The following is a 17,108-nucleotide window of genomic DNA, read 5'->3' as shown; positions in this document are numbered from 1 at the left end:
ACTCACTCAACCTCAGCGATTGTGTTGGCTTTCGTGGTGTTTGAAAGTCTACTGTAGTTGGGCTTGTTCTCACGCTAGTCTTTTGAAGTTGACTGGTTTGTCACCAGTCAGGTTAAAAGCTGTCACTGCAAGTTATTGATATTTCCTTTCAGGTCACAAGAGAGAGCCAGAGAATATTGGTGGATTTATAAAAATCTGTCCGTTCCTCTGGTAGCTCATGGAGTACATGTACCACTTGGGATATAAGGTCAGAAATTAGGTCAGGTTTGATTCATGATCAGTCCTGGGTTAGCTGATCTTAACTGGACAATGGTTCGAACATAACATACGATATCAGTGCCATGGACAAGGGAAAGGAAAAATACACCCAGGTTTCATGTCCTTATAGCTACACAGTGACACATGCTAGATAAGTGTGTATGCCAACATTGGATGAGGGACGTTTCAAGATAAGCTGTGACGTTCCCTGCAGTTCAGTAGTTTGCCAATGTGCCAAATGAATGACCATGACGGAGCTGTTGTACAGCTGATGCTTGTGGAACCATTTTCAAGCATGAGAGCATGTTCACTGGAGGGTGAGGGAAATGAAAAGGAATTCGAGGAATTTCCTATCTGCCAGCGATTAATTATAGAAAGGGTTGTCGATCTAATCCCACCTCCTGTGCGGATGCATTCATCCCACAGGGAGCTGTGTTGGGTTTATTTTCAAAAACAGTCTTCAAGCATAGGTAACTCATCACATTGGATGTTTTGCATTCAGCCACCTAGAGCGACTTCTATTTTCTATGTTGTGTTTGGCCAAATACTTTACATAGATGGATTATTAATGCAGTTTAAATGCTAATGTGCTCCCGCTCCACTGATTCACCAACACTGGTGCTTCATTAATTGTGTTGGAAGTATTTTACTTTATTTTTAGATAACTTACGGCGAGGCAGGGGGGAAGCATTTCTATACGTGGACATCTCCTAGCTTCCACCATACTCACTGAGATCTATTAGTCGCAAAACTCGAACATGTGACAATTTGTAACGGAGTTCCTTAATAAAGAATTACAATGGATAGTCCTTCCGGTAACTGGCAGCAAGTCAACCCTCAGGAGCTGTACTCTGAAACCGTAAACCATCAGAGCAAAGTTCTGGCGATTCAGCAAGACACACTTTGTTTTGTTATTCAGGAACCCCATTCAGAATCGCTGCATATTAGATCCCGCTGCTGAAAGCTGAGCTCGGGAAAAGGATTTGATGTCTGAACAATGGGGTACAGCTGGTGTAACATTGCCACTGTGTTGAGGTTGATTCACAACCTTCTGTTTTTTTTCAAACAGAAAGGGCTGATGGCTGTGTTTGTTGTGTTTCACTTTTCTTTTCACACTGTAAATGATGTAAGTAGGACTAATAACGTATGTGCGCACATTCCGATCGTACAGCAGCAATGTGAAAGGCAGTTAGATCAGTTGAATTAGATAACTGAATGATGATATTAATCCTTGCCTTTGATATAGCGCCTTTCCAGACTTATTATTCGCACTAAAGAACTCCTGAAAAGTGTAACATTTTGTTCCTTAAGTCAAATTCCAGGATATTTAGTTATTTAGTGTAGTGGTCAACGATCCCCTTAAATAAAATTGGCCATTCACTTTGTGGCTGTTTGTAGACATTACTGTGATTGCCACAATAGTCATTATCGATGAATGCTGCTGAATTTCATGGGGGAAGGACGGTGAAACAGCAAGGAAGTATTTCTGAAACAAAAACAGAGATTGCTGGGGACACTCAGCAGGTCAGGCAGCATCTATAGGGAAAAGAAAGTGGGTCAAAGTTTCAGGTCCATGACCCTATTTATGTTTCTCCCCCCACCGACCCACCAATGAAGAGGCAGGGAAAAACTAATCAAATTAATTTTTAAAGGCAGGCCAAGAAGTAGAACTTCATTCATCAACAATTGCACCTTGGAGTACTAATATATCATATAGAATAATAATAATCCTTGTATTTGACATAGCGCCTTGTCACGTCTTGGAGACGGCTCAAAGCGCTTCACAGAACATACTGTAAAGTGAATTGATTGTATTTTGTGAGCGAAACACGGCAGCCAATTGCACACAGCAGCGTCCCACAAACAGTCGTGGATTGAGTGGCGAAATTATTATTTATTTAATTGGATTTGAAAGGATTATTGCCTCCGGAAAAGCGATCCGCCAATTTGACCAACAACCGGGTTCCTACTTACCTCTAGGTAAACAGGTGTGTGGAATAAGGAAACTTGCCCAACGTTTCACCATGCCCAGGAATCATCGCGCTTGTGAGGCAAGTGCTCTAACCACTGAGCTACATGACTCCATATATATGATATACATCACAGCAACAGTGTACGAATGCTGGAAAATGGAGCAAAGAGCAACAATTAGCCTCAAACCTATTGCACTAGAACAAGAAGTTACATGGCTCTATTCCACCATTGGGCTGGTTTCAGAAACATCTTATGCTGTAATAGGAAGATGGTGAGGTGGATATCCTGGAGCCATGAGATCAAGGGGCCAATACAAAATAGTCCCTACACTTTACAGTATATCCTGTGAAGCTCTTTGAGGCTTCCTCCTGACCTGAAAGGGGCTAAGTCAAATGTAATCCTTATTATTTACTACGCATGACAGTGATTACTGTGAAATGCTTTGAAACACTTCAACATTCTGGGCATTATTAAAAATTCAAACCCTTTCTACCTATGCAAGTGGGCTGGTTGTAAGGTGACTTCAGTCTACCCTCAGGAGTGACTCACAGCTCAAAATATCAACTGTAATGCTAACTTTCCTAAGAATTCGACTCTTATTTGAGCTCATGCACGATCCTTTGTTTTTGTTATTTTATGTTCAGTGCTTAATTCTTTGCAGCTTCGATGATTAGTGCAATTGAAAAGGTACAGGTGGGAGAGCTTTAACGTACGTATTTTATTTTCAGACTTAAAAGATATGTTAAGAATGAGAGAAAGAAAGGCACAGGTTTTGCTATTAATCTTTATTTTCTATTTTAATGCAGGATTTGAGCAACACGATTTTAAAAGATCCATCGTCTCGCTTGCTGACCTGAAGATTGGGACTATTCTGACTGGAAGAGTGGAAAATGCTACTCTCTTTGGGGTCTTTGTCGACGTAGGTGTGGGTAGATCAGGCCTGATCCCTATGCGTTGTATAACTGCGGGAAAGCTACCTCCATCTAAACGAAGGAGAAGTCTGGGACTCGGTCCAGGTGAAAGAGTGGAAGTTAAAGTGCTGGATATTGATCACGCAAGAAACAGAATCCGATTGGACCTCATTCGAGTTTTGTAAAAGATAAATTTTTTTTAAAATGAAACATAAATCCCGTTTTTGCACAATGGGAAACCTAAGCGAGGAACACGATTTGCTAGTTTTAGCAGTTTTTTTTTTATTGCAGCCTTCACTGAATGCAGTGAGTCCAATTGGGACTGAATGCACGGACTTGGCTGACAAAATCCATTCAGGGTTAGGGTTTAATGTAGCGGTTTTGGCGATGCATGAGAATACTGGAAATCCATATCAAAGCCGACATTACCAAAGGTGGCGCGTGTAACGATGAATGGAATTATAGTTATAGTTAGAATTCTAATAATAATGATAATAATCGCTGCATTTGACATAGCGCCTTAGCAAACCCAGGTCCTCTCGCTTGCGAGGCGAGCTCCGAGTTGATATAAAAGGTAGTTGGGAACAATGAGTTGGCCACTGAGTGGCAGTGCAATGTAGTCTGCTCCCCAGTTAAGCAAAATATACTGTGTGTTCAGTAGATAGGAAACAGTCCAAAGTGCCATTGAGAGCAAGCCAAGAGCACTGAGCTTGGAGGAAGAAGAAGAATAAAAAGTTGTGTTCAAACAGGTTGCAAGCATTGCAGTTATTCAATGAGCCCCATTTCACCCACAGAAACACAGTCAATTCACTTAACCGTACGTTCTGTGAAGCTTTGAGACGTCTGGAAGACATGATAAGGTGCTATATGAAATGCAAGGATTATTACTATTATTCGTTCCTTCTCTGCTTTCTTCCTCTTTTAAGCTCTCTGTTCTTTTATTCCCTCGCCCTTTCCTATAAACGGCACAGCTTTCTTCCAGATTCCAAATGTTAGTCTTTCAACAGTTAACAGTTTTCCTGCATCCACAGCAATAACATTCTGTACACTCTTCTGCAAGAAATCAGGCACACACACTCTCTCTCTCTCTCTCACTCACTGCCTTCACATTATTGCCCGGACGACAGCAAACAGTTGCAGGCTTTCCCGCTGGATCGAGAGCCCATAATCTCAGGCTCCAACTTTCTCTCGACCAGAAGCTACTCCCTTTGCCAAGGTGGATCAAGGGGACTCGCACAATTCCTGACAGCTGCAAAAAAAGTTTGGATCACCTAATTGAGGGTGGGTGGAGGTGTTGAGGGACAGAAATCCTTCCTTGCTGTTTCGCTGCCCTTGCCCCGTGAAACTCAGCAGCATTCATCAATTTTGTGAGGGTATTCAAACACTGCGTGGGTGGCGGTTTGTTGTGCAATTGTCAAAATTATCAGCTCTCATGCGACAAATAGCTAGAGAAAAATAAACTCAGCCGGAATCTCTTTACATTCATATATTGCTAAAATCAAGACATTTTATTCAAAACTTATAAATAAACCTGGGCTGTTCTGAAGCAAACGCAGCCCAGCATCTCACTTACCTACACCCCCCCCCCCCCCCCCCCCATTTGAAACTGTGGTGCAGTTGACTGCAAAAGTGATGGAAATCATCGCAAGCATCAATCTCAGAAAACGTAATTCTTACTGTCGTGTTCAAGAAAAATGGTGGAAACGGGTGATGATGCAATTTCCTAAAATTGGACTGCAGTTCATGAGAGCAATGTCACTTCCTTCTCCCAAAATGAGTCTTTCTGCTTATCTGACCTAGAACCCAGGGCTACGAGCCGAGAATAAGCCACCTCGGGAGTTCGCCCTTGGTGAAGTCAGATGGGGCATAGCGACTAATCTGTTTGATGAATATACTTTGAAGATAACCGGTCTCATCCTACTACAAGGATACCTGGTCTGTGACTTGGGCCCTAATCCAAGATGAAGGAAAAGAACCAGATGTGGCTAAGATGCAAACTCCACCCACCTCCGAGCTATTGTTGCTAAAATGCCCTATCGTTGCTCAACAAAGCCTTGTAATTATAGATCCTCTGACTAAGTCCCACAAGTTTGGTAATTGCTCTATAGGTACTGTATATTTAAGCGGTATCCTTTCACAGACGTACACTTGCTGTACGCTTTTGCATATCTTTCCCCAACCCGAAATGCTCAACTTTACAGTCGCGTTTCCGTCTTGATCAATTTGAGCCATAAATATTCTGGTCCCTAACATCCCCAACAGGTTGATTTTCAACTCAAACATTCAAATCTAATTTGAAAGCAATATTTATAACATTTATAATCCCCAATGTTTGCCCAGTCTCCTACTTGCTCTTTCGCATTGATGTGGAGCTGAGCAGACCACAGCTTTTTCGGATTATGTTTTTCAGCCAATATACATCAATCGGCTGGCTAATATACAAAAATACATTTATGTTATTACATTAATGTCAGCAGACTTCTGTAGAACAGGAACAACCAAATCAAGTGATTATATACTGCACAGTGCCGTAGTCAGCGCTGGAGAGCTTCACTTGCCAACTCACCAGAAGCAAGTAACATTCCAGCTTTGGTGAGCCGACTTGCAATGCGCCTGCTTTATACAGTGTGCAACACAAGTTAATTTTTCCTGAGATCCCTCTTACTTCTCTATCATTCTTAATCCTTCCCGCTTTCCCACCCCACCCCACTCCCTCCCCCCACACACACACACACACACAAATTGGGTGAAATCAGGAAACCGAGTCTAAAAAAGAAAACTTGACGCGACGTTTAGTTTAAAAGAAACACAATTAAAATCTTATTAGCTGCCGGAGTCGATAATGCCTGATTGGACTGATTTTCCATTATTGGCACTCGTAGAGTGAAGATTTTGTTTATTTTTGGTGCCATTTTGAAGCAGTTTCTGCTTTTCGTAAAAAAAAAATAAGTTCCGTGAGGCTATGCAGTGATCTGCTCCAAGTTCCCCAACTCTGCAATATTTAACTTAAATGGAATATGCTATAAACGTGCAAGTTGTTGCCTATAGCACTCTTGACTATTGCACGCTTAAAATGGTCATTTCATCTGAACGTACAAAGCACTATATCAAATGCAAGGCTTATTATTGTTCTCGTCCATGAATTTATTTGTTTCTCTAACATTTCTGTTCCGTTTTGTGATACTCTGTGGCTCTTTCCACATATTGGACACATTATACAGGGAAAACAATTCGGTTTAATTTTAGCCCTCAAGTCTTGGGTCAAGTCCTTGCTTTGTCAGTTAAATATAAAAGATTGAACAGGGCTGTTTGTAAACTACTTTAAATCACTTGCATATATCCACATTACGTTGTGCGGTCATTATTCCATTACTGAGTGAAGATTGAATTCCTAAATATTTTAGGAGAAAATTTGTTTTTTTCCTCCACTAAAATTTGCTACCATGGGAGAGAAAATAACCTTAATACTGTGGCAAAAAGTCAACAATAACTGATGCATTGATCATGGAAAACCTAGCGGAACTGTCCTGTTTGGATTTGATATTTCTTAACATCATAAAGTGGTTTGAATTGGATTCTTGTGTGTGGATCAAGTTTCAGTTCTTTCTGGAGTTCACTGTACAACAGAATAATTTGGATTGCCATCAAATGGAAATGTTTTTCCTTTAATGAAAACATTTCAGTGGTTTTCTATTTGACAATAAACTTAAATGTTGAAACTGTTCCTCAATTTCCTTTATTGGGCTGAGACGGAGCCTCACATTTCCAGAATTGCTTGTGGATGTGCTGATGATCACACACTGTAATTTATCATTTTGCTTGGATTTAACGTGTTCAGATGTTTGCTTTTGATGGGTTTTTTTGATATGTGGACTTTTGCCACTTGGGTAGATTAAAATAACAGGATAGAGAGTATCATATTTCAGCTAATAGCCTCCTTAAAATGCAGAACTCTCAGTTGTCTTAACCGATTGGATTACAGGCACTTATCCCTTGTATTGTTGCAACACAGAACTAGGCCATACGATCCATCAAGCCTCGATCTTTTTTTTGCTCTCTCTGAGTGAGCCATCCGGGCTGTAGACCCACTCTCCTGCTCGCTGAGCATTCCCTTTAATACGTATCGTTTCCAGGCATCTATCAGCATTGTGTGTCATCCCGGCTCGGTTCTGGGTTCAAACCCCGCATTGCCGGCACGACATCACACTGCCGGGATTGTACCGCGTTGTTGAAGGTGCTGTCATTTGGATCAGACGTTAAAACCGGGGTTCCGTCCGCCTGGGGCCATTAAAGATCCCATGACACTTGGAAAAGAGGAGTCCTGGTCAAAGATCTGCCAAATAAAAAGAAAAGAAACTGGTCACTCGCTCCTTGGCTATTTGTGGATCTTTGCTGTGCGTAAAATTGACTCTTGTTCGACCACAAAATACACAGCCACACCATTTTACAGGATATCCTGTGAAGCGTTTTGAACCGACTTGCTTAGGCCCTATATCAAATGCAAGGATTGTTATGGGATTATTTCTCATTTTAAAGATAGGACTCAATTATTATCTGTTCGCCTAAAAAGTTTTTCTTATGCAATATACTTTACCTTGATCCATGATGTTTGGAACTATGAAATTTGGTAATTATCAGCCCGGGGAATATAGTGTTTTGGGGGGAAAAAAATGTTTTGTTAAAAGAAGGAACTTAACACTAATCGAGCCTTTCATATCTTTGTGCGAGAAATGCAATCAGCGGGAGTCCAGACACTTAAAACAAACTGCTATATGTTACTGCTTTGCTAAGGGTCAGTTTATACGAACTTTTAACTGAATTTAAATGAATTTAAAACCAGTGAAATCATTTTCAGCTCTGCCTCTACAGCGACATATGCGGGAACACTAACGGCTCACCATATACTTAGACGAATGCAAACGGCAAAGAAGAAGCAACGTTTCGAGTCTGCTGTATTGCTTTGTCTCGATACATCCGAGACAAAGCAAAGAAGATTTTCAATAGTGGTCTCTGTACAGCAGTACCGCCCAGCTGCTTGTGCTGAGTGACAGATTTCACAGACCAATGCAGATGCCAAACTGCAATAAACTAAAAGCCTAGGGAAAACAAAAGGCAATTATTGGAGGGCAGCAATGCACTAATCAAGCATTTTCAAAATTAATCCCATATTCCCCTACTGTATTAGATCTCTTGTTTTTTTATTTATCCAGCAACCCAATGCTTGAATGAGAATTCTTTGCCTCGAGCCCATACTGCTCTCAAAGGGAGTTTCCTCTCAAGAAGAAATATTGAAAGTGGCTTGCAATTAGTTTCCATACTTTTTTTAAAAAAAAGAAACTAATGAGCTCTCAGGGAACATGACTGATTTGTCAAAATTGAACACTTGCTATCATGCAACAAAAATAACAAAACTAATTTGTAGTAAACAGCAATGACTTTGTTTTAAAATATTCATCCACGCGTCGTAAGGAGAATATAGGTAGTTCCAAATAAGAGCCTTCAGATATTTGCTTATGTATGCTGTACGTGATCAAGAAGGAAACAAATTTATTTTACTGCTTGTCACTTGTACACACGTAAACCTTATTTAAAAAACGACAAAGTCATACATTCAAATATTATTGCAATGTTTGTTTGCTCACAGACTCGATGATGCTTATGATGAAGACTTGGAGGACAGAAAGTCTGACATTAAGACTACAAAATAGATAGATTTCTGTTAGGAAATAATATCTCAGGACGCAATATATCGTTTGGGACACAACATGTCAGGCGACTGCCAGGATTCTGGAATGCAAACTGGATGGACCTTGGCCTTCTTTCTGTTAGCAAATTCTTATGTTTTTATAACAGCCTTAAAATCATTCTCCTAATATTGGTCATTCAAAATACTTATGGCTTGGAGGCTTTTTTTTTTCTTTTTTGTGCTGAAAATGACTGTTACTATGCTCCTCGTCGAGGGAACCATGTTCCGTTTTAAGCATTTGTTCCTCGTCTTTGAATTACTAAATATTTGTGAGTGGATTAAAATATTTTTTAGCATCGCCAAGATATTCGATGCCTCTATTTCTAGTGCTCCAATTGCAAGTAGAATTTTTTTTTCTAAAACTACACGCAGAAATCCACTCGCCTTGACTTTATCAAAACATCAATTATTAACCATTAACTAAAGATGAAAATGTAAGGAAAATTTGATTATATCTTTCTGTAATACTGAATGGGTAAATGTACTGTTACTCTGTTTAACCGACCTCCTCCCTCCATCAGACTTTTTTTTCAGATTACTGAGAAATCCACCCGAGCAAATATCTTTATCAAAGTTGATTGATCATTCACTGTCTGCTTATTACCTGTGAATTATATATTTCTGGATTGGTTCCCGGACTACATAATAGCATTACTGAGTCCATTAGTGCCCTGTCATTCCATCTTTGGTTGGCTGGGGAGAGAGAAAAAAACACCTTAAAATAATTTAATGTTAATGAACTACATCAAATCTAATTTGCTTCAATCGGCCAAAATGGACAAAATAGTTTTAACAAACTACCTTCCACTAATATGAACTATATTAATTACAGCACTCTTCAATGCAGTGTGTAGGATTAATACTGTACTACTATAATAATGATAGTGTGAAGGAATAAGGCTGCTTCTCAACTTGTTCACTACAATTGCCTCTTATTTTATTTTTTCAAGCCAGGGATAAAATCATTTGATGTGGTAATCTATCTGAGAGCTGTTATGCGGAGGGTGCAAAAATCCATGTGTAGGGGAGGGGAGACTTATGAATCTGGAAATTGCATTTTATCGCAAGGAAACCTGACGTTTCGGTGTTGCATTTCATCAAAGGGTAAGTGTGGTTGTTGAGTAGTCTTGTCTGCTTTAAAGCAAGAATAGAGCAATCCTCGGATATTACTGTAAGTTAAAATTCTTTCCTGCGATTGAATTCTGCATTCCACTTAGCTTGAACTTAAGGTAGGATGACATCAGGATTGGGGGATGGATCCTGCATGAGTTGTTTCGTTGTTGACTCTTATTCGCCCCATTCATTAAGGCAACTGACCACTGATACAATGCAATACAAAATTACATTTGTGCAGCACCTTCCACGTTGGGAGGACGTCCCAAGGCGCAGGACAGTCAGATTTGGAGCTGAGCAACAAGGATTGGGATCAGGGAGGGGTGGAGGAGTAGGAGGGTGGTCAAAGGCGAGGTCGAAGAGGAGGATCTCGAGACGTGCCTTGAAGCAGGCAAGGGAGGGAGCGAGGCAAAGGTGGAGTTCCAAAGGGTGGGGGCAGATGTAGACCTTTAAAAAGATAAAAGGTGTTTTCTCTAAACCCCGAGAATAGTCAAGCAAAAAACACTACAGTTTTGGTCTAATTCTACAGCCTACACTACCAGTCTTTGTGTTTTTTTTTAAAAAAGGAGTTCATTAACACAACATTAACTATTTTTGGAGGAAATCTATTCCACATATCTAGCTCAACGTGGGGGGAAAGAAAATCTTCATTTTATTCAAGCCTGCACACTATGGAGTTAGAACATTGGTTCCATTGTGCGCTGTTGCTATGTTGACAGCTGTTTGTCTCCTGTGGGACCCGGACTTAAAGAAAGTCCATTACTAAACAAAGCTTAGCTGATTGCTAAGTGTAGTATGTTTTGCATTATTGCCAAGTAGTAGGAATGGAGGCTTGGATGCATCAAGAAAAAACATTTATGCACAGCCAAGGGTATCTTTCTGACCAGTTCAGCCAACAATTGGCGGGGCGGTGGTAGGTGGGGGTGAAGCGTTCTGGGACTGCCGAGTGCCCTGAGTGAGGGGCGCTTATATAAACGCAAGTTTTTGTTGTTGACTGACTATGAATTCCAAGTCCCAACGTGGGGCTTGAACCCACAATCTTCTCGCTCAGAGGTGAGAGCGCTACCGATTGAGCCAGGCTGACACATGATGTAGCCTTTCTAGAATATGTGGAGGATTGTAGTAAAAGCAAGACATTGCCAAATAGCAAATCATTCATGAGAACAGCCAAAAAAAACGTATAACGTCCCAAACAGAACGGCAGATCCGTCACAGCTTCAGCCTAAAGGATTCAATCAGGAGGTGTTGTCGATGAAACTCAAAACCACTTCTCTTTGGGGAACCCTTTCTGCATAGCACAGTAAGGGGCGAATTCAGATCTGTGAAATCAGGTTTTTGTCCAAGAGATTGAATGTACGCAGCCGGTACAATTACTTCTCTGCCATCAAAAACTTTCAGGACAAGAATCTTGTAAGATTTGTGATTAATCCCTCGCAAGCGACAGACCTGGGTTCGATTCCCGGCAGGTTTAGGCACGTTTCCTTACTCCACCCGCCTGATAATAATCCCTCAAGGAAAAAAATATAAATAAATTGGTCACTTCAATCCACGACTGTTTGTGGAACACTGTGTGCACAATTGGCTGCCGGGTTTTGCCCACAAATATAGTCAATTCACTTTACTGTATATTCTGTGAAGCGCTTTGAGATGTCTAGAAGATGTGAAAAGCGCTATATCAAATGCAAGGATCATTATTATCAAGCACCACTTTTCTTTGGGTTTCTGCATTAAAACGAACACTCTGGCCCTTTATGTGATTCAAACAGTAAATGACAATTCCCTCAAATGCGAACTGATAGTTGAGAAATTGGTCCAGTTTTTGTTTCAATCCTTATGAACTCCTTAGTTACAATTATTAGAATCCAGCCCGTCCTCGCTTCTCTTCTAAGAGGGCTAAGAAAATAAAATAGCAATTCTCTTGTGTTTGAATTTGTCGAACTCTTCGAGTAAATCTGAGAATTTCATGAAGGACAGAGAGAAAAAGAAGAAGAGGCAAAAGATGGTTGTCCAGAAACCCTCAGATAGTTTGGGCTCTCGTACAGCCAACGAGCTCTCATCCAACAGTTTCTTTGGTGTCAGTTGTCACAAAAAGTCAAGCTGACCCTGATTGTAAGGCTCATCTTTCTCCGAGCCCGATGCCAAGCTAACTTTGACCTGAGATCAGTATTAATTTAAGAGGTTCAATGCTGTCTACTGATATGATAAATAAAATGTTATTATTGAGCAAGGTCTAAATCTCGCTCTGATTATGTATTTTGTTTGCCAGCAATCTTTTGCATGTAGTACATCGGTTCACAGAAGGACAAATCCAACGGACAAAGTTTCCATTCTGTTTTTCCTAGGGTAGGAGGATGCCTGTAATGTTTTCTCATTCAGAGTTTTTAAGTTATAGATATTTGTTCCCAGTTCAAATGTGTACTGCAGTATGAGATTTCAGGTGGGTACGTATATAGGAGCAGGAGGAGGCCATTCAGTCTGTCAAGCCTGTTCCGCGAGTTTATTAGATCGGGGTAGATTTTTTTAATTCTATTTTCCCGTACCCTTTGATACCTTTCCTTTTCACATATCTACATGGATACGCCTTTAAATGTAATACACATCCTGGTTATGATTCTATAATTTCTTCCTTCCTTTCAGCAATATTTTTAATTCAATACAAATGCAAGGACATTTATGGGTGCTTTTAAATTGTAATTGGAGTAATGTGTGCAGTTATAATTACAATACAACTTACACTCATGCAGCGCCATTTACGTCGGGAGGATGCCCCAAAAGCTCTTGACAGTTCTGGTTGGGCACTGGAACTAAGTATGGGATGAATTTGCAACAAAAGATGTACAACAACAACAGATTCCATTTACATAGCGCCTTTAACATCAGGAGGACGTCCCAAGGGAATGGACAGTTGAGGGTTTGCGTCTGAGCTGGGAATTGGATTCGGTGGGGAGAGGATGACCGAAGGTACAGTCAAAGAGGAAGGTCTTGAGATGGACCTCAAAGGAGGTGAGGGAAGAGGTGAGGAGGAGGGACTCTGGACGCTCTCTTCTGAATGCTCCACCGAAAGGTACAATATAGGTTTGTACAGATGATGTAGTAGGAATTGATGTCATTATGGGCAGAGGCTCGAAACAATGTTTTCACTAAAAGTTGAGGCTCTAATCGAGATCTTCAAATTTCTGGGAGGATTTGCGACGTAAGACAGCGAAATATCCTTCCCGTTGGTTGATAAATTGGAATTGGTAGTGAGGGAATAAACCCAGAATTGCTCCTGGAGATCACAAGGTTGGATTCATTTGCCTCATCGAATCTCATCCTTTCAGAACACCCACCCTATCGTTCCTCTCCCCTCGTCACAGCATTAAGCGCCTTGGGACGTCCTCCCGACATGAAAGGCACTATACAAATGTAATTTTGTTGTTGTTGTTGTAAGCTGCTTTTTGAATGAGTCCAGTGTCCTGCCTCTGTCACCTGGCAACCTATTCCAATCATTGAATAGCCTTTGGGGTTTTTGTTTAAAAACTTTGTGGTATCTGTCCTGACATTGCCCTTTACAATTCCAAACCTATGTCCTCTTGTTCTAGGAAGAAACTTTTTTTTTTTTTACCTATATGATTGTTAGAACATAGAGCAGCGCTTTATTAAGATTGGGGATCATAGTAACGACACTTACAAAGGACTGGATCAACAGTTTGAAGAGGAACAATAATAAAAACAGAGGGGAGGGTAGTTTGCTCCGGTGGATTTCCAGTAAACAATGTAGACTGAATGGACTCTTCATTTGCTTCTAATTTCTATAATTTATCTTTTAGTTGGGGGTGGTACGACCAGCCCTATCTCCTTTCAATATTCATCTGCAAGTTCAGGCTCTTGATACGGTTACTGATGTTTTGGCAGCACGTAAGTGAATACAGCCAGTCGTGCTTTTAGTACAGGAAGTCGACTCTGCTCCTGGTATTAATCCTCAATCATGTAATAGAGATTTTTTTTTCTGACAAACCTCGATTTTGTTTGACACTACATTCCATGCTAGTTACTTACAAGCTCATGTATTTGTGGAAGTCTCCTCCAGATAGGATCCACCTGGAGCCAAGCTGGTTTCGTAAAGGGCTTTCTTCCATTGGAATCCTTTTTCAGTGGAATCCTGCATCAGTACTTTGTAAACTTTTCTGTCTTTATTTCCAGTTCCTAACAGCTATTCCTCCAAATATTTATCTTGAAAGATTGCTTGGTAAGGTGGCTATCGCTTGTTACCATCAAGGTCTGTGACCTTCACATCCCGGTCATAGATGTGCTGTATACACATATTCCTTCTCGCAGAAAAAGTTGTCCACATTTGCACAACGATGATGGACTTTAAAGAATCGGTTTGTTATACATTTTCAGTATTTTTTTATCCTGTAGTTATTCAGGGTGAATTGCCGAAGAGGATTGGAGTATACATTATCGGAACACCAATCTCGACACAAACCCCGGCGGGTTCTTTAATTTAGCACGTGTTTGAGATCGACCTGCTCAGCCGGTGACCGAAATGGATGTGATTCCATTCAGGTTCTGCTCTCCTGGACGTTCTAGGTCAGTTCAACTACCCATACATTTCAAAGGGACCATTTAATAAGAATAATCGTTGCATTTGACACGGCGCCTTATCAAGTCTTTGGGACGTCTCAATGCGCTTCACTGTAAAGTGACTGTATATTTTGTGGGAGAAACGCGGCAGCCAATTGTCACACAAACAGTCGTGGATTTGAGTGATCAAATTATTATTAGATTTTTTAAGGGATTATTAACACCGGAAAAGCGATCCGCCAATCGACTAACAACTGGGTTCCTACTTACTGCTGGGTTAACAGAGGCGTGTGGAGTAAGGAAACTTGTCTTAACATTTCTCACTGCCCGGAAATCGAACCCAGGACCTTTTGCTTTGGGTAATGTAAATGAAGAGGTGGGTCTTACTCAAGTACTTGATGTTTTAATAGTATTCAAGTAGTCGCCATGTGATATCAGAGTTCTGCAGATGCTATATTACTGGACGTGGTACTGCGCACTTCAACAGAATCAGTAGGGTAGAAATTGCCAGCCCTATTCATTTGGAAACTAATACCCCAATCGTTATCCTCTTTTTTTAAAACAAAATCAGGAAATTGGAAATTTGTTTAAAACTTGTAAAAAAAACTATGACATTTGTCTCAATTAAATTATTGGTGTGGGTTTACAGTGGGGTCTCTGTTGCTCCATTCACATCACGTAGCAACAATGATCTTCAGGTCAGTCTCTGTCCGCTATTTGGATTGGTTTCTCTGCTGAGTCAGTTCTCGTTGAGGGAGCGAGAGATGATGGAAGTAATTACATTGTGCTATTTTTCCAGGTTTAGTTCCTGCCAAACCCAAAAAGGGGAGGATGGAGGGATGGGGGTGGGGGTGGGGTGTGGGGTGGGGGCGGGGAGCTGGAGGAGAAGGAGTGTGACAGCAACGTAGGTTAATGTGAAATTGGTTTTGATTTCAGTTATTTGTCAGGCAGCCAATGTTGAATAATGTTCAGACATTTACAAAACATTACCATGTTAATTTGATTAGCTCTTCTCTTGGTTAAGAAGTATTGCCTTTCACTTTGGTATTCGAGTCTCCAGTCAGTAGTTCTCATATTATTTTTAATTAAGTTCTGCAATTACTGCGAGCCCTTTAGTCTCGTATCGTATACAAATCTGTGGATTTGTTCCGAGAAAGCTTAAGGTAATAATCGCCATCCATTTGATTTTGTTCAGTTTTACTTTTCTCTCTCTCTCGCTCTCTGTCTCGTTTTGTTGTCTTCCGCGCTCTCCCTGTTCAACTTTTGAAAATTCGTCTTATTTTCCTTCAAGTTTAAAAATAATATGTATTGTTACCTGTCCAATATTCTTCTCTCATCCGTACTCACTGTCCTCTACTGCCCTCAAAAAATACCTGAAACAGACGACTTCTCTGGTTGTTGCTGGTGAAATTTTTTGTGAATTTTGAAAGGTGCATTTTTTTAGTTATCTTTAATTGTGCAATCCTTTCATCCTGTTCACCAATTTGTAATATTGCCACAAATTGGCTTGCAAATCAGCATGCATTTTTTATTGAAAAATGTGTTTAGGGATGGTAGATCCCTATATAAATGCAAGTTGTTGTTGTTATTGTTGTTGACCTTGTCATTTCAATTTAATCTTTAGGAATTCACCCTCCCCTCCTTCCCACCTCATCCCTCGCTGTTTAATTTTTTTTTTGATTTTTCTTTTGGTTGTCCGACATTATACACCCTTCTCATTTGTTCACCTCAAATCAAATTTCAATTAAATGGAGCTCATAGGAACACAGGAGAACAGGAGGAGGCCATTCAGCCCATCGCACCATTTCATTGGACTCTCATTTAAACATCCCTCGGGGTCTTGTTTGACCTCAACTCTCTTTCAAGCCCTACATCCAGGCTCTCACTTGCTCAGTGTTCTCTCACCTCTCTAATATCGCCCGTCTCTGCCACTACCACTGCCATGGCCAGTAATGGAGAAAAGTGGGCAGTAGTGGTTCCTTACCCTGAAGAACTCGCCCTCCCTCAACCCTCAGCCTATCTCTATCTGTCTTATCATTCTAGATTTAATAGCAATTCCCATTCTTCAGAATGATCATTTCCCTTCACTTTTTCCTCTTTTTCTTTTGAGTGAAAGTTGGGTTGAGATGACTGGTGGATGCATCACCTATGGATTGACTTAGCCCCGTGAGGGATTTACACGTTAAGGCATAAAGATAGTTTTGAGCTGTTGTGCAGATTCTGCCACTTACCTCTGCGGCAATTGGGAGAGAGCTAATTCTATCAGATGCATCGTCTCCGTAAAGTGCTCCAAGATGTTGCTCAAGGTGAAGGAACACTATATAAAGTTGTTGTGGCTATTGTTGTTGAGTAGCTCATGTTTCTATGCAAACTGAATTGCATATATAAGATTCAAACCAACAAGCATCCCACTGATCAGTTGCCAAGAAACATTAGAATTGTTATTTCTTTCCAGAAAGCAAATGCTTGCGAACATTATACCAGATGCTATCAAAGGAATACAGAGATTATAAGGAGTAGTTAACATGGATTAAGCAGCA

At 40.6% G+C, this 17,108-nt stretch overlaps 1 protein-coding gene across 3 annotated transcripts in view; it reads left to right on the top strand.

Moving 5' to 3' along the window:
* Nucleotides 1–3,889, top strand: part of srbd1 (S1 RNA binding domain 1) — a 114,591-nt gene extending 110,702 nt beyond the window's left edge. For all 3 annotated transcript variants that reach the window (XM_007896861.2, XM_042333473.1, XM_007896860.2), the window contains exon 23: nt 3,039–3,889. In XM_007896861.2, the coding sequence (XP_007895052.2) occupies nt 3,039–3,328 (290 nt within the window). In that variant the 3' untranslated portion in view covers nt 3,329–3,889. The remainder of the gene's footprint in view (nt 1–3,038) is intronic.
* The last annotated feature ends 13,219 nt before the right edge of the window (nt 3,890–17,108 follow it).

This window comes from Callorhinchus milii, unplaced genomic scaffold (genome assembly GCF_018977255.1).
Source record: "Callorhinchus milii isolate IMCB2004 unplaced genomic scaffold, IMCB_Cmil_1.0 Scaffold3, whole genome shotgun sequence".
NCBI lineage: Eukaryota > Metazoa > Chordata > Chondrichthyes > Chimaeriformes > Callorhinchidae > Callorhinchus > Callorhinchus milii.
The sequence above is the reverse complement of the archived record's forward strand: the minus strand, read 5'-3'. Positions and strand labels throughout refer to the sequence as shown.